At 41.2% G+C, this 25,274-nt stretch overlaps 3 protein-coding genes across 6 annotated transcripts in view; all 3 read right to left on the reverse strand.

Moving 5' to 3' along the window:
- Positions 1-11,840, reverse strand: part of LOC102300539 (forkhead box protein O1-B) — a 41,152-nt gene extending 29,312 nt beyond the window's left edge. The window contains exon 1 of the mRNA XM_005938211.3: positions 10,176-11,840. Within this exon, the coding sequence (XP_005938273.1) occupies positions 10,176-10,664 (489 nt within the window). The 5' untranslated portion in view covers positions 10,665-11,840. The remainder of the gene's footprint in view (positions 1-10,175) is intronic.
- Positions 11,841-14,612: 2,772 nt separating this feature from the next.
- Positions 14,613-19,587, reverse strand: med18 (mediator of RNA polymerase II transcription, subunit 18 homolog (yeast)). Of its 2 annotated transcripts, none has more exons than XM_005938208.2 (3): positions 19,095-19,418; positions 18,904-19,006; positions 14,613-17,707 (listed from the first exon to the last, which is right to left on the reverse strand). In XM_005938208.2, the coding sequence occupies exons 2-3, from the start codon at positions 18,974-18,976 to the stop codon at positions 17,151-17,153; spliced, it is 630 nt and encodes a 209-aa protein (XP_005938270.1). In that variant the 5' UTR covers positions 18,977-19,006; positions 19,095-19,418; the 3' UTR covers positions 14,613-17,150. The 2 variants fall into 2 exon arrangements, with proteins under 2 accessions (XP_005938270.1, XP_005938269.1); XM_005938207.3 differs by lacking the exon at positions 19,095-19,418 and adding an exon at positions 19,426-19,587 and having other exon boundaries at positions 14,614-17,707.
- A 120-nt stretch (positions 19,588-19,707) lies between these two features.
- Positions 19,708-24,751, reverse strand: LOC102300050. 3 transcript variants are annotated; one of them, XM_005938209.2, is made up of 7 exons: positions 23,676-24,751; positions 23,217-23,555; positions 22,826-23,107; positions 22,548-22,748; positions 22,355-22,465; positions 22,187-22,227; positions 19,708-22,078 (listed from the first exon to the last, which is right to left on the reverse strand). In XM_005938209.2, the coding sequence occupies exons 1-7, from the start codon at positions 23,812-23,814 to the stop codon at positions 21,974-21,976; spliced, it is 1,218 nt and encodes a 405-aa protein (XP_005938271.1). In that variant the 5' UTR covers positions 23,815-24,751; the 3' UTR covers positions 19,708-21,973. The 3 variants fall into 3 exon arrangements, with proteins under 3 accessions (XP_005938271.1, XP_042082938.1, XP_042082937.1); XM_042227004.1 differs by having other exon boundaries at positions 22,187-22,465; XM_042227003.1 differs by lacking the exon at positions 19,708-22,078 and having other exon boundaries at positions 22,085-22,465.
- Positions 24,752-25,274: the final 523 nt, after the last annotated feature.

Here is a 25,274-nt window from a genome sequence, read left to right on the forward strand (position 1 = left end):
TGTGTGTGTGTGTGTGTGTGTGTGTGTGTGTGTGAGTGAGAGAGAGAGAGAAAGAAAGGGAGAAAGTGAGTGGGAGGGCAAAGATGATCAAGACCAGGTCAGTATAGCTTTTTTGGCAGGAGGGGCTTAAATGTGTGTGTGAGGCCAAAGCTACTGTAAGCTAACTATGATGCATGTCTGTAGAGCTTTGCATGTAAGAACAGTATATAAGAAATGTACTGTTTGTGAATGGCTGTGTGCATATGTGTGTGTTGCATCTCAGAGTGCACGGCTTTCTGAGTGCAATGGGACTGCACTAATGGACGCACACTTGAGCTGAAGTGTGCAGAGTGTAGCTGAAGTGCAGCCAAGTCTAGCTTCCAGTCCTGCTTGGAAGCCCTGTAATCTACTCTCTACTATTCTAGCTCTTTTCTCTCCCTCCCCGTTTTCCTCTCTTCTCACTCCCCGTCCTTCTATCGCTATCTAACAATTTAATATTTTCATCCCTTCTTCACTGACTGAGCCAGCTTCCCCTGTCTCCCCACTGTCTCCCTATTAAATCTCTTTATCCAGGTTCTGAAACTGGAGAGACGCAGATCAGCAGCATCACCGACTGGCTTGGACTTTACTTTTCTTCTCCTTCCCCTCCTCCCTGCCGTGCAGTGAGGAGAATGAAATAAGGGAAGACGACATGTAACCACCAGTAGTCTTGACCTTTATCAAGCTCCAGTGCCTGAGGCAGGGTGAATGAGACATTAAGAAAATGACTGAGCATTATTAACCCCTACTTACTTACACACACACACACACACACACTTGGCACACTGTCTGGTCTGAAAAATGGCTCTGATGTTTCTATCCTTGACTGATACTTTTCTGACAGTTAAGGATAAGCTAATGCCAATTGATCAAACTGTGAATAACACCTACATATTCTCTGTCACGTCACTTTAAAAAGGAAAAAAAAATGGCAAGACCGGCCCGGCCTGCCAGCTCAGATTGTTTAACTGTGATTGATCCCAGCACTTCTGAATGCCAAGTCCTGTGGAGAATTGATGTTTCATTATAAACCAACTGCACAAGTTCTTCAAATAATGCATCAGCCTCGAAGACTAAGCTAGACCTGTGAGGGCTAGACGCTAACCTTGACAGATGCAGTCTCAGCCAATCTCTATTTCTAATGAGAGATCATTTTATCCTGTCTTCTTTCTCTCTCTCTCTTTTTTTTTCTCCGCCTGTGTGCACGAGCATGCGACTGGCACACGTGCATGTGTGGCCATCCTTCTACTCCAGTCAATCAATGAGCAGAGACAATTCCCCGAGTGACATTTACGGAGAAGAAAGAGACCCATTTATCACTTTAGTTTTGGGATAATAAAAGAATGACTGAATGAGGCAGTGTGTGTGTGTATGTGTGTGCGAGGTAGAGAACAGGCAAGAGAGAGAGAGAGAGAGAGCGCTAAAGATGAAAAGGGGATTTCAAAAGCACATGAAAGGAGCAGGAGAAATGAGCGAGGGAAGAGGGAAATGAGTGATAAAAAGGCTACTTTGTGAGGAGGACTGAGAGTGTGAAATAGAACAAGGGAGGAGAGAAGAGAAGGCCGTGAGTGACTGACAGTGAAAAAGAGAGCATGAAAAAGCAGAGTGGTGGCGGGGGGAAGCCTGGAGTAAGGAAAGGGAAAAAAATGCAGAGACACAGGAAAGAAGATAGAAAAGAGCTCTTGGCACAGAATTGGAAAAAAAAAAGTGAAAGATGGGGGGGTGGCAGAAGTGGAAAAAAAGGTCCAAGAGAGAGACAGAAAGGTAGAGGAGAGAATAAGGAGACAAGGAGACAGACGTGCTGGGTTCATTCAGGGATATAAGCAGACTCGGAGTTCAGACCTCACACGGTCAGCATACTAAACACCGGACCTAGTGTCCTGACCCAGATTCATGCCACTGACATACAAATCCAAATAAGGACGGAAGACACCCCCCCCCACCCCCGATTTTCCGTAGCTTCCATCAACACAAACTCCCTCCCCCTCATTCCCAGCTGGTCTCGCAGTCACCTCATAACCCAACAACCTCACTCCAATCCTGTAACCTCCCCACACATATGCTGGCTCCCACACACATTTGCTCACACATGGGTTGCTTTACACATACAAATGTACAAGCCCACAGATTCACGTATCTTTTCCTTTCCTTCCCTCAAGGTTAGTTTCAACTTTTCAGCTCAGGTGAGCCGACGTCACAGCTCAGCAGGGTGCTGACCAGTGGTTCCCCGGGACGACCTCCACAGCTCCGTCCATCAGCTCCATGGTCCAGCCACAGCATACACATCAGCCATTAGCATTAAAAAAAGCATCTTTCCTGCACATAACTGTTGCAACTCCTCCTCACAGCTGCCATCATTTTTTTCTTTTTTTTTTCTATCCACCTGCTCATATCAGTCAGCGTTAACTACATTTCCCTTTGTGAGGCGGCTCCCTCCATCACTCGCCGGTTCCGCCGACCTCAGGTAAACTGATCGACGGCCCTTACGCGCACCACTTTCCCCTCCCACAGTCCTTTGGCTCGTGACAGGGGCTTGATGGACAGGCACACAGAAGCGAGAGACCTGGCACACGGCTGCCAGGAAGGGTCTGGAGATTGGAGCGTTGTGAAATACTCCGTTTAACTCGACGTACATCATCTCTTTCTCGGGGACAGACACGGCAATCTTCGTGCACCTAAGCACACACATTTACACACATGCACATGCACACGGCCATCAATCCCCTGCATACAGGAAGAGATATCAGACGAAGGGAAAAAATTGAATTAGGAAATATGGGCACAGTGATTTGTGAGAAGCCAGTTTTGAGGCTAGGAGAGAAATACAGCTTGGAGCGCACTTCATCTTATAGCACCAGCAAAGGGGAAGAAGCATCTGTGTTGTTTATCTAAAGCCCCCATCTACTTACAATGGCTTGATTTGAAATATTCATATACATGTATGACAAGATCAGGCCCATTATGTTGCACTCTCTGCGGGGCTTCACTGAATGGACTGAATGGAAACCCATCAGTCAGTGTAAATTATGAAAACAAGATACATTACATAAGCCTATAGATGGGCATGAAGAGGAGTATTATTGTAGCGTCATATCAATCATGGCAACACACGTTCGACTGTGTCATCAGTATGATAATAGGCTATAGGCTATTTCAAGGATAAACCCACCATTATAATAATTCACAAAGCCAATAACGAAAGGAAAACATATTAGGCTTTGTGTAGTGTGCAACATAAGGCATCACACTGCTCGTGTTTTTGATGGATCTGTAACTATACCCCCAGTCATAATGAATCACACATCATATATCCTACATGAGCTCCAACCAATGATTGTTATTTGCTCATAAATTGATGCTACCATTATGGTAAATCAGAGAATTGTTTAGTATGGAAAGAGTCAGAAAGCTGCACCCCGAGGCAACATCTGTAAGTAACCTCTTTTGTCTGACCAACAGCACAAGTTTTATCTAATTTAGGATTACGATACAATGCCGACAAGATAACTAAACTTCTCATTTAAGAAGCTGGAAACAAAACAACATTTTTTTTTGACTGTAAATGACAAGACTGAGAAGTATTTTTCTGCTAAACCATGACTTTAACAACTTACTGTTTCAGCTCCACAGTCTGCCACATCATCTGTAGAGGAATTCTCAAATAGCGCATGTTCTGTATCTAATCATCCACATATATAAAGGCACATTTTTAAGTACATATCAAAATAGCATGTTCATAGGATGTTATGCTATTAAGGCGTTCAATAATGTGAAGCAGGCTAGCCGAGGGCCATCTTGCTGTGACATGGGTAAGTACTGGAGACGGAGCAGAACAGAATGGAGCAGAGCAGGCCATGTAGTGGTGGAGAAAAAGACAGAGAGAGTCAACCCAGCGTGACTACCGTCTGCCTGAGTGGAGCAGCCTGCCTGCAATTAAGGTGGAATCAGGGAGAAATCTGCGCTGCCTTGATAATGAGCCTCGTCTGAATTATTAACGAGAGCTGTTCCCCCGGGACCCGGGCTCCCACTGAGCCCATCAACCCCCCTCCCCCCCCCTCCCCTCCCAACACACCCACATGCACACAGAGACACACAAACACGCACTCACACAAGGAGAAGAGAGAGAAACACACTCTGAAACATCCATATCCGCACACCACAACAATGACACATTGTGCACGCTGACACACATATGAGCAACAAGCATGCCGCTACACACGGAGAGCAAAAATTTTTAGCACCACGAGGGCTCAAACATTTTTATTCACAAGCTGAAGTGATATCCAAAGCCATTTAATACATTTGCAATACAAACATTTCTCTAGGACATAATAACTCCATCCTCTAGCCATCAGATCAGACGTGACACACTTTTCTCTGTATTAGAATGATTTACTTTGACATAGCGGTTGAAAAATCCCAGAAATCTCAGATATTAGAAAAACTATTGTGTGAATCCTATCCATTGAGCTTACACTACTGAATCATGTACAACAACTATTTTCTAAACCGCATCAGGGAGCACCATACTGAGGCATTTCATTTCAATCCCTGTTATTATACGATGAGTCACTCATTGTGTATTAGTCATTTTGGAAAGTGTTTATGGCCTTAAATGAAAAATGCTTTATTCTGAGAAGTTTATTTTAGGAGTAATAATACTATTAATTCCACCAACCTCTTGTTCAACAATCCCTCTAAACTAACAGACTGTAATAGGGAATATATTTTATTAACAAGACCACAAGTCACACTGTTCCTTGTGTCAGTATAATGTGGTGGGAAGGTTAACTGAGTAGGAACATAGTGGCTTTTGCTCACTTTTATTGAAATGTGGGCACTGTAGGTGTATGCTCGGGGACTCACTGTGTGCCCAGCAGCACTACCCTGACATAGCTTCACTCTGTTCCCTTCCCCAATTTCAGTGCGGGTTCCATGGAAATAAAAAGCGATATGTCCTAATCACAAAGCACTGATGTAACACTCAAAGCCCCCCGCACCCCATCAAATCTCCATGGCATCAACCTTACATGGCCTCAGAGTGAAACACACACCACATTCTGTCCATGCAGCTGTGAACAGTTTGGCCAAAATATCCGCGGAGAGCTTACCAAACAGAGCCACGCCTTCCTTATGAGCCAATCACCACGAGTCAGACAGCTTTCAAAACAAATCAGACAGCAAAATGGAAGTGCAGAAAGTAGCTTCCTCACTTGGGTCAGCCCCCCCCAAAAAAAAAAAAAATGGTTCACCCCACCCAAGAACAGAGTGTTCCTCCATGGGTGGTTTGAGGAGGCACAAGTGTGTTGTGTGTTTCGTGCAAATGTGTACGCCTGAGGGAATGGTGGAAACCATCACCCTAAATAGTGCAACGGGAAAAGAATGACAATTTCTTTATGCTTCACTATGCATATGGGGAAGAAAAGGGAACAGAGTATTTAATATTTTGAGAAATGTCACCAAAGAAGAAATGTACAAAAAAAAAAAGGCAAACGCGTGGGTAATAGCCTTGGTATTAAAAAATGCTTCAACTGTTGAAGTTCAACTGAGAACGGCATCCAAATTAATTCAACCCTGTCGAATTGGGAACTTGACGGCCTCATCCTCCAAAAGACTCAGAAGCTGAGACGAGCTGTGCTGGGTAAAATCCAGCATTGTTATCCTATTATCTCTGAGATAATGTGAGATATGAGATTTCCCTTAGATAAGAGGAAGCATGCTGCTTAAGGCAGTCTAGATCACTGGTAGGAGACTGCTAAAGCTCAAAATCCTGACGCAATAGCTCCCTTGAGAAAGACTCCACACCTCAACTGGCATTCGTACCTAAAACCACTAATAAAGAAAGAATGCATAGAATGTATAATGAATAGATGGATAGACAGACTAGAAGAGAAAGGCAGGTAGATAAAAGAGGTGATAACATGGGTGTCTGGTAGAAAGAGTGATAAGAGAAAGCAAAGTAATATCAAAGGCAAAATTATATTGTTTTTCATATTACTGTCTCCTGATTGCTGTCTCCCATATTTGAATGCGTGCCCATGCTTTGGTAATTTGCATGTACATTAATCATTTTCACTGAGAAATGAACTGCCACGGCTGCCTGAAGGCTGCAGGGGAAAATGCAGTGAGAATGGGCTTCTTGGCATCAGATACCAGGTTCAAGCTGAATATACTGCCTGAATGCAACCTGGCTCTGGGTGAAGGAGGCACGGGGAGATGTAAAGTGTTCATAATCCTACACCATAAATCTGTCCAGCATGCATCATATGCTCTCATTTTGTGAGTGTGTGTGTGTGTGTGTGTGTGTGTGTGCCTGAGTGTCTCTCGCACTCTCAAATTACTCTGCTCCCCTGAGCCAAGACAGAGGATAAAATATGAATCAGCTGAATTCTAGGATAGTTTCCAGTCTTCCCAGACTCTCCTCGGCCATCATCAGTTAATACAAGCGTATGCACGTATAACAGACGTATGCACACAACTCTACACACACACATTGGAAGTTTCAAGTCTCTCCATATTGTGCTGAAGAGTCTGTCACACATTCTCGGCTATACATTTGACATTCATATCCCTCATATTTGCCAAGTGTCGCTCAGCAGCTGCTAGAGCGTTTGTATTGTGACAGGATTACGAGAGTCTGTCTCTCTTTACCTATAAATCAATTAGATAAAGTTATATAGTCATACTCTGTTATAAATACTACTGTCTGTTGAGACAGGGGTTATGCGCCTTTACAGGAGATAAGATTATACATATACCTAGAGACACTTTTCCTTTCTTCCCTCTTCATTTCTCCAAATTCCATTTGTCTTTCCTTTGTAATGCTGCAGTCACTTTTCTGTCATACCTCCTGCTTTTTTTCTTGAGAGCAATCTTTCAGGCAAACTGGTTTGACTGATTTTTTTTTTCCTTTTTCTTTTGCGTGTGTGTGTGTGCATGAACTTTTGCCCTTGTGGCCCTGCACAGACCTCTACCTAAATACACTTTATAAATAACAGTCTAATTGCTTTGGATTAAAGTGTCTAAGTGACTGCCTTGCACCCTTGCCAACTTGCTGCACAATCCCCTGGTGTCTGGCCACTCCAAGTATGAGAAAATTTCCTGGCAGAGCACGCACAATGAGGAAAAACTATATGTTTCAAGTAGACGGAAAAAGAAAATTATTCCACATCAGTGCTTATTAGTTGCAATTACATAGAGAAATAAAGCATACTTAACATACTTTAACATACTTAATACACCAAAAGTATTGCTGTATTATGGATTTGTGAATTCCATAACCACCCATGCTGGCTTATACAATAAAACAACACCCTAGAATCCCAATGGCATCTTCTAACACCCTTGATGTTAATGAACTTGTGGGAGCCTAGAGGGCAATCCCGACACCAAGTGGTACCCCGCCATTAGAGGCATTATGAAGTCAAGAGTAAGACTATATACCATTCACCGCAGTGACATGCTGTCAGACCAATCAGCAGCCCCAAGCACACACTCCAATAGAAGTAGACAGCCCCTCCCCCTGCACTAGCCCCCACAACACTACCAACCCTGACGCTTTGTTGGAATTGACATGTGCTTCTCCCACGCACAAATGCAGAATGCGTCCACATGCACTCATGGATGCTTTTACTCAGATGTAAGTAGCCTTGAATACATAAAGGACACACATATATGGAGGAGATTTAGTATCAGTCACTAACATCAGTTCAAAATCCCATTAATTTCTGGGTTGGATCAGTTTATGTACAGAAAACTAGAAAATAAAAGGCAGTGAAGTTGCCACTAATCTAATAGGGGTTCACAAGAACACAGTTCTAACCTCCCTCCACTAAGGAGCTGATTAGGAAGCCGTGACCTCAGAATATTGCAGCCTTCCTAGAAGTCAGAAGCCATTAGGTATTTATAGGAGCTTAATGGCACTGTCTAGGTGTACTGGCTGTCTACTACCCAGCATCAAGCCAGCATCACATCCTTTCCAATTGCAGTCACGGCAACACAATCTGCTCTATAAGATTTTTCTAGAACCGCTATGTTCAATAACAACAGCCTCGAGAGATTTCAATGTCTTTAAGTTGGTTATCCCCCCAAAGCACGACCACTCCTTTCAAGAAAACCAACCTCCACCTTTGAACTTCGCATTGAAACTGCAAACTTATACCACTTAATTTCATTTGATTGCATCACCGTATTATTTTTGTTTTGTTTTCCCTGTTTCTCTGCCACTATAGAAAAAAAAAAGAGTTTTACATGAAAGGCTCTGCTCATACAATATTGTTGATTGGGATCAAAATGTCATGAATACTCCCAACTCACAAATACTAGTGTCAAATTTAATTGCTTGATGTGGTTGTAAAATTATATGTATCAGAGTGCACCTGTTTTATGCACATGTACAGTAAGAGAGAAGGCAGATGGATTTGGGGTCCATGTGGCTTCATACTGATACATTTATTATGGATTGGACATCCTGTGATTTCATATGCAACTCTTATATATTGAGCCACAGGTACTACAAACTTGGAGATGAATGTTGTGTTGCATGTACAGGTATGCTGCTGGGCGGCAGTATTCCACCAGCTGTTTGCTTGGTTCCTTTAGATGAGCTGCACATGTGACTTCTAAGTGTATGTTTATATTACCTCTCTGTCTCTGACCAAAACCAGGTCAGGCCTGTTACTGACATTACGGCTGCCTGCTGTAAACGACTTACCTAATCCCCCATCATTACCTGGAATGGGCCCCGCGTCGCGCCTGTGGCCTGAAATAGCACAGGACCTCAGACTGCCACTGTCAACACCCTTAATTTGCAGTTTCATAAATAGCATAGTAGGGCTTTGGCGCGAAAGATAAAGAAGCCCCGTGGTTGCTGGTGTAAATGGAGAGCTAATGAAGAAGTCTACCTGAGGCCACACCTTAACAATCATTTCAGTTTAACAGGACAGGCTTAAAATGACAGTCAGGTGCTACGGCTGAGGCCCCCACCCGGAAAAAAAAATTAGACTCAGCTCTGGTAACAGACTATGTTTTGAAAAAAGGTTAATTCCTCAGAAAGATAAGACAAATGCAAGTTGAAGTCATGCCATTACTTTGATATTTGTTGATATGTTATGGTGTAAATGGCACACCCTGTGGATGAATAGAAATAATGTGAAAGTATTTAACAAGATAAATTTAGCACCAAGCATTAGGTTGGAAGAGAAGTGTGGTTGCTTAACATGAAGTTAATGTGAAAGATCTCTTATCTTTTCTAATCATCTTGCTTACATACACATAACCTACTGGCACTGCATCTACAAAGAGCCATCACACTCAGCACGTCTTTTCTGTATTGACATGAAAATCTACTAACATCTAGTCTCAAAGCTCAGCTCTGCAAAGTTACACCATCAGGACAAGCACTGCTGCCCTGCTGATCCCTCTGCCCCCTCTCGCTGTCCTCAGCTGCCTATAATGAATAGAAACAAGATGAGGCTGGGAGCAGGGGCTGATAACATGGGCAGATGTCCAGGAGGTTACTCTAGGCTCTCAGCCAGACAGGCGGTGGTAGTGGACTGTGGTCAATTGTAGACGCCCCACTAAATATTTACATGGTGGTCAGTTGACCTGTGATCTCCTACAAGTGTCACTCAATTGATTCTTAGATATGTTTTAATCATAACTAAAAGATCTGGACTTTCTCTCTGCATGAAAATGCATGGGATGGTTTTCTCTGTTTGTCTATTATTAGCAGCATGTAGTAAGATTCATCGTGAACCGCTGTGGTCCTATTCCCACTGAGGGGATTTTATGCGCTATTATGAACACTGCTGCCCATCATGACCAGGCTCTCTGCAGCTGGGATGAGAAAAGCCCCTTTTTTCTTTCCTCTCTCTGTCTCATTTTTTTCTTTTCTATATAAAGACGTAACAAGTGATTCCACTCCACTCTATTACAATTTGCCTCAGTGATATATTAAAATGACTGACGGCAGTAATGAACTAAGACAAGATAACGCATGGCACCATTCATGCGTAACAGACGCGGAATCCCACGGTAACGTGTAAGTCACGCGGGGTGAAAGAATCATAATAGCTTAGTGAACAGGAATAATAATCGATATTATCACTGTGATTATCACAACCTTGTCACGCTGGCCCGGCTGCTTTATTTCTTACCTTCCAGCCAGCTGAGCTGTTACTGTCGCCCTTATCCTTGAAATAGGGCACATAACGGACCATCCAGTCGTATATCTGTGACAGTGTGAGTCTCTTTTCTGGGGTGCTCTCAATAGCGCGGGTAATGAGATCCGCGTAGGACTGGTTCCCCCACGCGTTTCGCCGGGAGGATTTGGCTTTGCGCAGGGGTCCGGTGACATCCAGAGCTGCGCCAGCCAAGCATGGGTGCGTCGCGCCTGTGGGTGCAGGGGCGCCGGCTGGATGCTTCAGCTCTCCCGGCGTTCCGCCCACGAGCCCCGCTCTGCAAGCGGGGATGTCTTCCGGTTCTACCTTGATGCTGGCCAGTGGAAGACCTACGTTCACCTCGTGTCCACCGGGGAAATCCTGTGGACAAGGCAGCGGCCAGGTGCATGAGCGAGGGCGGCTTTGAGGCTCGAAATCCGAATCAACCTGATGAGCGTCTAATTCGTCGTCCTCCATCATCAACATTTACCCTTCAGTTGAAAAAAGAATAAATCAAACGTAGAGCAAGGGTGGGGAAATACCTCCACGATTCACGTATCCCGCTGTCTTCACGTAGGAATTTGCCTTGTAATATGGCTATTAAGCTCAGTCTGAATCAATAATGGGCAATTCAGCGGAGTAGAAGAATCATGATGAATGAAAGAAAAATCATAGCCTCGCGTGTAGAGATAGCAGAAGTAATAAAAGTAATAATAATTTCTTGTCCATTTTACCTGAAGTAAATTATCTAATGGTGACTGAACTATTTATTTGGCAGTCCGCATCACCTTAAAACATTCAAACCCGTGTCAGTCTTGGGGGCTTCTCAATCCAGTTGCAGCAACAGATGATCTTTCAGATAAGGACAAAAGCAGCCGTCGATAAATCCTCCAGAAGACAACAGGAAGAAACGGGAAAGAGGGGGAAAATCACCAGGGCTGTGTAGAGAGCATCCACTGAGGCGATAATGCGTGATTACCGTGAATTATTAAATCTTCCAGTCTGCACGGATTAAGCTGGCAGCGGCACATTCAAGTCCATTCAGCCTGAACAGCACCCAACTGTCTGCAATTATAATGAAGAGGCGTGCGCTTGTGACGAATCGATAAATTCCCTGTCTGAAAAATATAAAGGAGGGAAAAATAGTCCGGCAATCAAATCTCGTATCCACTCGTCGGGCTGATAAAATTGGCTTTTATCACACCTCCTCTTGCTCCCCTCTATCACCCCTTGCCTTTTCTCACTCACTCAGATCCCACACATGTTCTCATTTGCTTACAACTCGTTCCGTCGATGTGAACCGAGGATGACGCGCCGGCGCTGTATAGTAGAGATGCTGCCAATTGGAGTGCGCTCACGAAATCAATACTCTCCAAACATGATTACAGCGAAATCCCGAACTCTCTCTCTCTCTCGCTCTCCCTCTTTTCTCTGCTGCTCTCCCTCCTCTCTCCTGCGCCTCAGTTAGGCTACTAACGAAGGGGGCAAAACCCCAAAATTCTTAATCAAAACTCCGCATAATGATCTTTGTGGCGGAGCGTCACATGGCGCTTTGTGTGCCAGCCTCCGTGTCCAGCCCTAATAAAACAAGACAATGTGTAACACAGAGAAAGGAAAAATTCCTGCACAATTGCGACACGGGTTTTTCTCTTTAAAAAAAAAAAAAGTCTGAGCGTAACAAATTGTCGCGTGCACGGTGTGCAACGTCCAAATGCCCTTCAGGGAGAATTTACGGCGCCCGGCTCCGCTGATTATTTGCGGGCAATACCTCAGTGAGTGTAATTTTCTATGCCGATTAGACAGATTTAGTTCAGATTAACCGAGATTAGTTAACCCTAGATTTTAATCCGGAGGGGGGGTGCTTCAGATGCCAGATTGAAAGAAATATATATATCTCCTCCATACTTCACATAAATGAGGGTAAACAAAAGACTTACATATTGTCATTTCTAAACGCATTTGCCTCAAAGACACTCTGCCCGGCGCATTGAGCTCCGGTCAGACCCGTGTGCGCAATTCTTTAGCTTCACTGACCGAGGGGTCGAGGCGTTGGGGTCTCCGATCCTTTATCCTACCACCTTCTTCTAAGAGCTGACGGCTGGGCGGGGACAGAGTCACAGGTGCTTGAATCCGATTGGCCATCTCCCCTTATAAACACTAGGCTACCTGACCCTTTTACCTGTATCAATCTAAGAAAGATTTGTGGAACTTGCATGTTTACAGAAACACTGCCTGACAGCTTTAGGCGGACTCACGCATGCAGTGGTGATGGTTGCTGTAGGGAGAGTATTACTTATTCACTTATTCATACCTTAAAACAGTCCTGCTTCTGTAGATTCTCACTTCCAGTAAAGAATTAAAGAATGAATAAATAAAAACTAATATTATTTAGAAGTGAGGCAGTCACTCCAAGCAAGCATTTTAACAGCTATAACCTGTGGGGGCTTTTTGCTGTCAATCCATTGCCATCAAAATATTTAAAAGAGGAAAAATGCATTTCACTACAATTATACATCATCTACAGACCCTTAGACGTGTGTATTCTAGTCACTACACTTTAGTTAAAATAAACATTTTCAATGACACATCCATCATCAAAACAGCCCCTGTGCAGAAAGGTGTCTCAAACTGTCTGAGGACTCCACCTTTTTCCTGCGTTCAACTGTGGACAGAAGCAGTACTTAAAAGTTGCACAACAAGGCCACACTGTGCACTCAGACATGAGTGATGTTGAGAAATATGCGTCAAAAATAGCACGCTTTTAAATGTGGGAGGATGTGTCATATGGTGTGTCACGGAATGACTTAACGTTCAGCATCAGTACAATCACATGGTTAAAATGCCATGTTGCTAATAGTTTGTGTGTAATAAGCCTAGAAACCCTATTCTGACTACAAATATAATTAATGGGTGATGGTTTATTGTATTTTGATTATTGCATGCCAAGAATTTCAATCAAACCAGAGGTGGAGCGAGTCAAGCCTCTCGTAGCCTCTCGTCTCCGAGACAAGGTTCTACTTGAGATGCTTCCCCTGGAACACTTATGAATGCCACAATTTTGGTGACACTCGAGAATACACAATGTGTCTTGATTACAAATGAAGCGAAAGAAAAGTAATTGTGACTATCAAAAAAAAAAGGCAAACGATCAGATCCAGAGACCCACAGCAGGAGTGAGTCTCAAGAGAAAAAGGGAAAAGCAAAGAACTAAGAGTCAAAGACAAAGGCTCTGGCAGCACAAGTTTAAAAACTACAACTTCAGTCCCTGCAGGCTGATGGCTAAGTTGTCCCCATACCAGACATACCAGAGGCAGCAAGGCTGGCTTAAAGCACTGAATGGCTGATCCTAGAACAGCGTGTTCTGCACAGCAATAATCACCTCAGTCAGCCACAAGCAAGGCAGAGCACCACATGAACAACAAGTCAGAGCTTTGTGCCTGTTATTTTGCATGGTTAGAAACTGTTCTGGAATTCCTTTCAAATAAGGAAAGGGACACTTCCCCCCCAACTATTTCTATAATACCTTTACGGATTTCTTTGGCCCTGGCATTTTAGCCATCACTCACAACCTTGTGGTGTTGTGCAATTTATCCCTGCACCCCATTCTGCCCAGCACGGTTGGAAGTAGAGGAATCTAGAGAAGCCACAAGAACACCCTAGGGAGATCTATGTCTGTCTGGGAAAGCACCTCCTTTGGTTCTCCCTCCCCTCTCAGCAAATAACCCACACTCTCTAACAAGCATATGGGTTCCCAATGACACAGGAAGGAGAGGGCTCATATCCAAGTATTGGGAACATTTCTGAGTAGGCGACGCTGGATTTCACCCCTTCTTGGCTTTGACCCAAAGTAGGCTGACTTGAAGACTTCCTGCCCCGAGCCAGTGCCAGATTTCTGTGGCATCTTGGCATCTTCACTGCCAACTATGAACAGAGGCAGCGAAGACAATTGGTGCCAAGAGTTTTAATTAAGACTGTGTTGTAAAGAGGAAAGTAAAGGCATGTGCAGGTAATGGCTTCCATCCCTGTTTCAGAGGGCTAACAGAATATGATTAACTAATACAATCTTAGCCTTAGCCAATTAATTATATTTAACCGTTAAAAACAGAGAACGACCAAATGGTCCAGAGAGGGAAATCAGCATGCACCGCTCTCATGCTCAAAGCTGAAGAGAGTGTAATTGTGTTATAATACACTGATGCCAAAGATTATTAAAGGCTATGTTTTCAGACAAAATGCACATGCACAACTAGAAGAATAAATTACCTTTTTCAGTTAGTGTCCACAGTAGAGTCAGTCATTTTAGGGGGTGGATCAATTACCACTTTGAAAATTAAATACTGTCAAACTTTGGTCTGTTGGTTAGAAACAAGTAAGCAATAATGGCAAAACATTGTTCTTTGAAGAACTTCAATGAGACTTGTACTTTGTTTTCTCTTGGTTATTCTCTTCTGACATTTTACAGACTGGATGATCCATTAAAAGAAAACTGATATTCCTGGAGCTGGGAGTAAGCGATGAAAAAGAATATACCGTTCTCTGCGTCGTCAAATTGAAAAATTAATCGATGATGAAAGTATTTCAGGCTTCAGGCATTATGAAATAGTATTAACAACCCAACAATGAAAGTGAATAAGATTAATAATCATTCGAGTACTGCAACCTTAACCATATCACGTTCTGAAAGGGTGTCGCTCTGGTCTCAGTTTCTTGAAATAAACCACAGAACGGATCATATTGCCTCCAGCAATGAGTTAAATCTCTTACTTGTGCAAGTCAGTGGCTGGCTACATCCACAATAGCCAAGTAGGCTTGATGCCAAGACACTGATTAGCCTAACTATGCCTCTGTTCTCCAGGCAATGCAGTGCTGAGTGGAGGTGCAGTGGGAGTCTAGCTCATCACCAAAGAGCACTGTGCTAAACACAAGTTTAAGTGGAAGAAAGCCAGTAGACTGTAGTGTATCCATGCTGGACATATAAAGCCTTGGGCAAGGAGGCATCTGCCTCTTTAATACATAATTCACTCAGAGCTGAAACATCATGCTTTAGTCCTAAGGGCCGGCAGTCTGCTTCTGGTTGTTGGAACATAAAACTGTCTCCATCAGATAATCCAGTCTCACTGACAGGCAACTCCTGTGTACCAAGTAGCAGTTCAATTTAACCTTAACTTCAAAACAAGATTAGAAAAGTACACATTTTTAACATATTAGTAAATGTTCAAAGTTCATTTTGTGTTGTTTTTCAACTTGCACCAAATGCATGTGGAAGCACTGCCATCTCACCTTTCCACCTCAGTGAGTTTGTCCTCATCAGCCATGATACGCAGGTAGGTCAACATGTAGAGACAGCCATCTGCCCTGGAGCTCTCCCCCTCAGACATGCACGCGGTCACTTTACATCTCAATCTCTGCAAATGCATCTTCCTGTAGGGGTATTATTAGAAGCACTCATGCCTTATTACCAACATTATTATCATAACTGACAGGATGTGCATTAGTTACTTTGGTCTCCGCAGTTAGATCGGGCCATAATGTTGACACACTACTGCATGGGCCTTTCTGGATTTCGATATTAACAGTGGAGAACCTGAAGCAGATGTAGTGCTTTCATGTGTAATAGTCCCAGCTCATGTTCCCATGAAAGAGCCACTAATGGGTTAACAGTAGAAATGAGAGGGGAAAGAGAGGGAAAATCAATGCTTTTGTTGAGGGGAAGAAAGGAAGGCTTTCACAGGTCTATGTATCATTAAGCAATTGAGAAAGCTAATTAGAGTGGGGGGGAAAGATGTGCAGATCTCACAGCTAATTATTTCCATGGCAACCACAGCTCATGTAGATGATGTGAGGTAGCATCCAATTTGCTTCAATCAGGATATTTACAAGAAGAGAAACAGAGACCCCTAGTGGGATGAAGTGAACATATCCATGAAAGCTGAGTGTTGAAAAGAAACTTTAAATGTAAACAGGATTCCAATAAACTGAAAAATACCCAAAATCATACATCTCAAATTCTGTTTTGAAATGTTGATACATGGAAAATATTATCTAGTTTGTTATCATTTGCAAAAATAAACAACTAAAATCATTTTTCGGCTTTCCAGGAATTGTGTTGATTGTTAACACAGGTATAAGCTTGCCTACAGCCCAACTTATAGAACCATGATTTGGTAAAAGTTAGTAGAATGCAGTGATGTTTGACAGTATTAGCTGAAATGTTCTCTATCTCATTAAAAATTGACCAAACAGTAACTGTTAAACCAAGACTATATATAGACTCTTTTTTATTTTATTAAAAAACAAACAAACAAAAAAAAACATACAATGGTTATGCACATTAGTTCTTTGATGAAGTGACAGGTGTTTTTAAAAGTGGGGCTTTATAGTTGATAATGAGGACGTTACATATTAGGCGTCTATGTCTCTTTTCCCTGCTCTGTGTGTCATACCTGCAGGTCAGTGTCTCTTTGAAGCACACAGTAAAGCAGCCACAGAGGACAGGATGAATCTTTGCTTCCATTCACACAAAATCTGGAAATTCCAGAACTTCCGACATGGCTTTTCCTTCATAAAAGTGTGACCATGTTTAATTTTGCTTTAGAACATAAGCGTTGTGAGACAATACAAAAAGAAAATATTTTATTCCTCTAACTCACCACTTTGTTTAGTCCCTCCACCCCCCTTCATTCAAAAACTATCCCACTTGAAAACAACCTCCCTCTCTATAACATCAGCTATAGCTCAGGCAGTTAACTAAAATAGTGCAAGGAGGCTGCCAATCAGTTCTGTTCAATGCTGCAAGCCCCAACACCAATGTTACTGAATTTTCAAAATATGCTGCCCTGAGAAGGAACTTTTTTGAGAGTGAAATAATTCCCTCAGAAGTTGACTTAGACCTGGTTCCTCTGGTGGAAACTCATGGAGTCCCTCCCAAGGTTCCCAGTCACCCGGGGAAAGTTCCTTTTTGTGGAAAACTGGCTAATGTCTCTGTTTGCTAGGGTCAATCTTTTCCAAGTGAACCAGGGGTTTGAGTTGTTCAGCAAAGCTGCGCATGTCCTCTGACACAGTGTCTTGTCCTGCAGGAGCCAACACACTCAGCTCCACCAGGTATGAAAGTGATAGATGCTCAGTGTTTTCTGTATTCCCTGGTACAAGTATGCGTGACAGCTTACTGACCACAATTTTCATTGCACCTTTACGAAATATGTGTCCATTGCTGACAAACTCATGGTCCATGCGGAAGCCCATCTCATTGAGGAACTCCGGAAGGCTGTGAGTGGCAGCAACATCAACACAGTTGCGTACCAAAGCGTGGCGACTCTTGTCTCCCACTTCAGATTGACCAAGGTAGCGTAGGTGCCATGGAGCAGTTGGGTGGGAGAGGGAACGGCGGGCACGCAAAATGAAGGGATTTCCTTGCTGGCCTTTGAGAAGGTAAACCAACTCATGATCAGTAAAAGTCTCAGGTTCCATGTTGTCGCACAGACCTCGAAGGCGATGCAAGAGGCTTTCCAGGGCCTGGTCCAACACACTCCCTGATTAAATAAAGTGCACAAGGAACAAATACAAAAAATGACATTTGATCTGATGGCCAGGACTCTATACATATTATATTTATAAATATAGTCTCCACTATCTCAGATCGTCCATAGTTTGTACATATATAATGTTTGCTTTGACATTTTTGCTTCATATATCAAATACCTCAAAGATTTTCCTTTAAAACAAAAAAAATACACATCCACCCACTTTCAGGGCACATGCAGTAATATTTTAAACCTAGTAAATTATAAGACAGTTCAGTAGGTCATGAAATACTCATTTTGATTTATTAAACTTATCTCAATAAATCAAAATCTTTTTATCAGAATACCATCTGAAACCTCCAGAATTTAGAATTTTGGTCTATTTGGGTTAAACTATGCATGTATTTTTCATTTTTGTGGTACAACTTCACATTTTCTCAATCCAGCATGAAATTTAAACCCCCCTAAAAAGATTTGTTTTCATTTTTATAACTAAGAAATAATTTTCCATTTTGCATTATTGTGAAATTCAATTGTATACCATTAAAAATTGGTGTGCGTTTAAATATGAGACAGATTGGATCTGCAGATCTGGATATGGAAATCATATGCATTTAACTTTATTATCTTTAACAGATATTTGTGTTCAAACATCTGGTATGTATGACAAAAAAAATGCTGGAAGAGGTTCAATGGTCCATATTTCAAAGAAAATATATCTTAAAAAGTATTTGATAAAACTTCACAGCAATCATACATGACAAAACTTTGGACCATACATTTTTTAGGCAAAACTGCGATTGTCCAGGAGAAGGCCCACAGTATTCTACAATTGAGTGACCAAGTTAAGAAATAAGGTTTTAAACATTGTAAATGCACCATTTTAAAAATTATTTATAATAATATTATAATAAGAATTTAGCTGTTATTTAGGAGCTAGTGCATAATCATTTAGGTCAAAGGTGACATATGTAACACTGTTCACTTTCACACCAAAGGATGTTGCTCATGTAACTTTACTCATTGTGCTGAACAGTTGCACAATGCAACTATTAAATGATTATTGCCATTGCTTTGCATTTTTGTTACTATAAGCTACTATCTGTAGTATTGCCACTATCAGTACCTTATGCTATGTATAACACTCAGGGCTTGTTATTTGCCTGCTTACTTGCTTCAGCTTCGGTGGATGCATGATATCTTACCTTGTAACAGATACTCCATCATGTTAATTGTGCCCCCAGTGACAGGCATTACAGTAACAGGTGGCGCCTCCATCTTTCCTCGGGTACTTTGAGGTTTTTGAGCCTAAAGAAAGAAAATTATATGCAGATACATATATATACATGTCGGAACATCTGATGTAGCAATGCCATCATTAACAAAAAAAATTCACCTGTCGCCATAGGTAACAGAGTTTGTAACTTTTAGCTCGCTAATAGCCAGTGATAACGCCTTCTAATCTAGGTGTAAATCACTCGAAACAACAATTATAGTGCATTATTGTCTACGAAACCACGAAGAGCAGTAGCCGAGGAAAAAGGGTAAATGTTTTAAGTGTTCGTTCTCGATAACGTTTTAATAAAAGACCAAAGGCCTAAACGGGGTTCTGAACACACGGCTACTACTACACAGCTACTCTGTTTTCTAGTAGCTAACCGGAACGTTACTTAAGCTAACAGGCTAAACGTTTCAATGTTATTACAGAAACATTAAAAATATATTACCTTTCAAAAATAAAGAAGCGAACGCGGAAAGAAATAAACGTCTTTTTAGTTATCAAAGAAAAAGTGAACACAGTTAGCAACAACAATGAATGAGAAGCGTCTTCCTTTGGTGTGTCAAATCGGTAGACATCCAACTTTGAGGCTCATTACAGCCACCTACTGGTAGTGTTAAAATATCGACAGCAGGTCATCCGTGTATAAAATAGAAAGAAATGGACATGGACGTCATGGACAGACAGGCTTTTTAGGCTATAGGTACTCTGCTTTTATTAACACCGGCTATACGAATGGATTATCAGTACTGTGAAAACTATTACTGTTTTCACAGTACTGTGAAAAGTATATATTACTGAGTATTAAGTTTAGAGGCTTTATTGGCATACATACTGTGGAAATAAAAGCAGTAGTTTACACTTAATTTTGCCAATCTCTTGACACAAAACAAAAATAATTATTCAAATAAAATAAAAATAAAGAATCCGGAAATTTTACAGATTGCAAGAATTGAAGATGCAAACACTAAAATTAGTTTTAAAAACAAACCTGAGTTTGAAAACCTGAGTTGTACCTGCTTTGTCCATATTTGCAAACCGGTCTTTACAAATTTGTGCCATAGCAGGTAATAATAATTACAGTAATAGTCAATAATATTGATGGGGTAGAAGAGAGGCATAACTGACTGTCTTATTCACGAGTCTGATTTGAGACTTACAGTCTTTGATTTCAGACTCCTGTTGCATCTACCTTTAGAATCTACCACCTACCTGTTAACTGGTGGTGTTGTGAGTGTGTGTTGTATTTAATGTTGATGTGGGCAATGCTGACAGCCCTGTTGGTGTAAATGTCATATACTAATGAAAAGATGATCCTGTGATTTATTGTGCAGTCTCGCACAATAGAGTGTTCCTGTCTTGAGTAGTGCAGCTGGGCCCTGTTAGTCATCTTAGAAAGTACAGTCAATGTGCTGGTTGTGAGACCAGGTGAAATCCAACCTCATGTGTGTCCTCTACCTCTGTCTTGGAGTGTTTTTTCCTCAGATCGCCTTGCTCTTATCTACATTTAGGGCAAGATTATTTTCCTGACACCAGGCCACTAGTCATTTCACTTCTCTTCTCTATGCCATCCCTGCCAGTAATCAGCCCAATTACTTTAGATTCATATGCAAATTTTATAATTCTGGTATTGATTAGGGGGGTGCTCACACTCATATGTGAAGAGAGCATGTGGCAGTGCACTCAGCACGTGCCCCTGAGTAATACCAGTGCTCACAGTTCTGATGTTTGATATCTGGTGTCCAACTCTGACTGAGTGCGGTCTATCTTACAGGAAGTTCAGAGCTCAGTTACAGAGAAAGGGTGTGAGTCTGACTAAGAGCAGCTTCTCAGAGAGTCTGCAGCATTAAATGCAGCTTCAGTCAACTAACAGCATTTTCACAGATGTGTTACTACCTTCTAGTGGACTGATTCTGTATGTGTGCATAAAGTAAAGAGTCCAAGGTGGCCAGGACAGTCTTTTTGATCCTTTCAAAACACTTCATCACAATTGATGTTAGTCCAAAAGAATGATGGTCATTTAAGCATGTGGCAGTATGTTTCTTGGAGAGGGCCACACTGGTAATGTACTTAAAGGATGGGCAGATTGTATGTCTATGAATACACCATCCAGCTCTGATGAGCAGACCCTGAGTGCATGCCTGGGGATATTATTTGGGCCAGCTGCCTTATTTGGGTTTGTTTTCATTAGAGCTGTGCACACCGCCACCAATGACAGATCGTGATGTAGTGGTTTGTCCTGCGTGTCATGTCCTGTCTGTCTCTGTGGGTTGGTGTTGTGGTGTATAAAAAAAGTGGGTGAGGTACTCACATTGTTTTCAATTTAGGCTATTCGGAGTAATAATCAGTAATAATCATACTATAACCTTTTGTCTGCAGGGTGTTATTGTTTTGCTATCACTGATGATCATTATTGATTAACACTGCAGACGCAGTACTTCTGGGGTTTTAACACTTCTAACAGCCTTCTTTATGCAACCTTTTGCTTAGATGCTTTTTTACTGCGGTTATATTTTATATGGTGATTATGTAAAACCTAAAACTGCAAGACAAAATACAGCTGTAAAATAAATTTAGTGTAAAAAGTATTTTTTCTTTTAACAAAAAAAATAGAAATTGTTTGTAAATTTGTTTTAATTGCTGAGCTCGACTAAATTAATGTACCTAATAACGTTCCTCTTTGTGAAAGCAGCATTTAATTGCCGTAGAATATTGAGGTCAACATTACTTCTTTACCTACATTTGTTTTATCTTAACTTGATCTGCAAGGTAATCAGAAACTGTTCTTTCATGCAGTTCATGAATGGACCTCACCTCTGTACTGAGCAACAACAAAAAAAAATGTTGTTACATAACATCTGTATCACACTCAAAGTTTCTCATTAAAATTATCTTGATCCATGTACTTTAAAACACCTGCCCTGCCTTCAGAAAATTAGGTAAAAGTTCAGTTATATATAAATAAAAGTGACTGCACTTATCCTGGACTTTTTTCTCTATACTTTTATTTCACTGCAATCACTAGAGGTCATTTGATTAATTCTTTTGCCCGGTGTCCTGATGATAATTGATGAATAAATCACTGAAGACTCTTCTTCCACCTGCAGTAAAAAGCAATACATTTCATTACCCAGACAAAGTAACACGCACACACTTCATTTCTGCATGAGGGTTTTAGGTTTCACCTCGATGTCAGCACAGACACTTACCCTGCTATTCAAGCCACAGCAACAAATTTGAACAGGAAATGCTTTGGTGAGACAGAAGCAGAAGCATATTCAGAATCAGAGGGGAAAATTTTTCAAGCAAACCATAAGAAAAAAACAAAACAATAATGTACACAGGAAGTGGAAGTGAGGCGCAGCTGCATAGCCTACCTGAATGTAACCTTGATTTCAAGCAGAAAATTAAAAGTGCCATTAAAATGACACATGATACTGATATACCACAAATAAGTGGGATCCAGTCTTCAGGCTCTTTTTGAAAACCTGTTAAACCAAAAGCTAAATATTAATATTTCTTTGATTCGGGTGAAAAAGATTCACAAACAGCATATGGCTAAACACCCACCTGTTCTTGTGCTAAATGCGTTTGTGCTAAATGTGGGACTCTTAGTAACTGTAGTGTATCCATCAAACACTGAATCTGTATTGCACTTTAGGGACCCGTGTGGATGTACAGGCACAGATGTAGTTGAAGTTCTGTTTGGATTATTTGATTTCATGCCGCACGTCACAGCGCAAGATGCAGATGAATCCTTACTGTCATATACTGTAAGTAAAGATCAAAAGGTTACATCAGGTTATCTTCTATCATGAAACAATGATGTTTGTGTGTTAGTTTCTCACCTGTAACTACACACAAATTGATAGTGACTCGCTTAATACTGTGTCCGACACAGCTACTCATCCAGCAGGTATATTTCCCAGCATCTTCTCTTCTGACATTTCCAATATATATAGACTTGTTGAAAGTCAAATTGTCTGTTGTTGCTCTTACTTCTGATTTCCCAACAGCAGTCGTTGCTTCAAAAGTCCAAAAGTTTATTTTATCAAGTTTACTTGAACATGTGTGCTGAAACCTGCTGCCAGCAACAATGTAAACTGTCTCATTGACGTCTTTCCACGTCTCTGAAAAAAGAGAGGTAAAGGATTGTGAGAATTATCTTTGGCAAATTTAAAAACCATAAGCACAGGTAGATTCTGACTTAACGGAGAAAAATATGACAGCAGGACAAACCTTTCTTCACTATGATGTCAGTGGACTTTTGGCATGTTTCTTGGCAAGTTTCACACCAGTACACACCTTCCTCATCCTCAGTAAAAGAGCTGATAACCAAGGAATGATTGGATCCAATTCTCAATTTGGGATTGGATATTTGATGATATTGCATTCCCCTCTTATCTCGGAAGAATAACCGAACCTGCTTACTGCTATGGTCCTTCTTGTAAAACCATTTGAAAGAGTCTGATCGATGGAAGTAATGCTGACACGGTATCACAGCTCGACATCCCAGCGAAAAATTAAGTTGTGTTGCGACTCGCAAAATATCACGTTGCTCATTTATATTAACAGTCACTTGAAAAATATATGAAATATTCAAAAGTCAGTTCATCAATTGTATTTTAAATACATTGTATTTAATTAAGCAATTTGAATAATGAATTCAGTTAAGTAATGATTTGATCAGATACTCACTGTTTCCTGAGAAATTAGAGAAGTTCCAAACAAGTAAAAAGATGAAAATGAAGCCTTTCTGTTTCATATGGGAGAAATTCCTGTCCCCGCAGAAATAAAACCCAACATGAAGCATCCTGGCTGTACCATTACTGCTCATAAAAACACAGATCACAAACTCTGCCTCTCAGCAAAAGGTTTTAGATTGAGCTTAACTGCTTAAATGAGCCTGACACATTGGAAGTGGTCCAACAGCCAGTACAGAGGAAATTTAGCAAGGTTGTCACCCACACTGTTTTTCTGATGTGGTCTGGCATATGATTTGCTTCTTACATTTAGTATGGGTGTTAAGACACAAAATGTGCATCACAAACCAGTTTCTTTTTTAATATATAGATGCCAAATATGTGCTCACATTGTATTTTATGCTGAGATAATGTTTGTGGGGGTTGAACCAAACTGTGATTGAGCTGTTTTGACAGTTTATCGTACGGTTAAACTCACTGGAGTTTGGACTTCATGTGCAAACAAAGCACTTGTAACCAACTTATTGACCGCCAAGGACAACAACTGACACAATTACACTTTTATTAATGAGATTAAATTCTAATGAATATCATAAACGCCCCCAAAAGTGCTGAGCTGAGTACTTTAAAGTGTCTTAATTTGTCATAGAGCAGCATGCAGCATGTGCAGCATGTCAGTCAGGTTTGGGCAATTAAGTATGATATGTAATCTGGAGTATTTATTCGTTTAAAAAAACATGAATATAATCTGCAAAGATTATATTTAACAATATAAAGTTAGAGGCGTTGTCAAGGATTTCCTTGCTTGTTGAGTTTTTTAATCATAAAGTCAATTAAATGGATTTGATTGTGTTAATATTTCTTCAAATAAACTCAACGTATGTAGTAACCATATGAAGGAACAAGTGTTTGACAGGTAAACAGAATAGCCAAAAGGAAAATCTACATTTCTGCGTGTGATGTTCACTTTACATAAGAAGAAATTATTTTGGTTAACAAACAAAGTTATTTTTGATAGAATTTGCAAATATTTTTTTAACCGCACTTCTTCATAATCTACTTTTTAATTCGATACTCAGTGAAGAACACCATTCTGCAAACAGAGACACAGTTGACAGCTGTAGTCTGTGTTTTGTTCAGTTACTTTTCTCAGTTAAACAAGATGGGACCGAATGGACAAGGTAGTGAAATGGGGACAGGAGTACTCATATGTTTTCCCAATCTGGTTTGGCCCCTTTCTCAGTATCATCAATATTCAGCATCCAGATTATGCAAAAACTATCCTGACATCATCAGGTGTGAGAAATATTTTAGCATAGTTGTTGTGTTGATGCACATTTATAACTGTGTAGTAAAGTTAAAAGTCCCTAACACCATTTTTATTTGTTTTGTTTCCTAACAGAACCAAAAGATGATTTTGTCTACCGGTTTATTGAGGGTTGGATTGGTAAGACTCATTTGTCTCCCTTCAACAGCATTTAAAGTGCAGAGTTGTTTGTTTTGCTGCTTTCCTCACCCGTGGACATGTTCTTCAGGAAATGGGTTGTTGGTGTCAGAAGGTCAGAAGTGGTTCCGCCACAGAAGGCTCTTAACG

Source organism: Haplochromis burtoni, unplaced genomic scaffold (assembly GCF_018398535.1).
Source record: "Haplochromis burtoni strain Fernald_Lab_line unplaced genomic scaffold, NCSU_Asbu1 Contig_237, whole genome shotgun sequence".
NCBI classification, from domain to species: Eukaryota; Metazoa; Chordata; class Actinopteri; order Cichliformes; family Cichlidae; genus Haplochromis; species Haplochromis burtoni.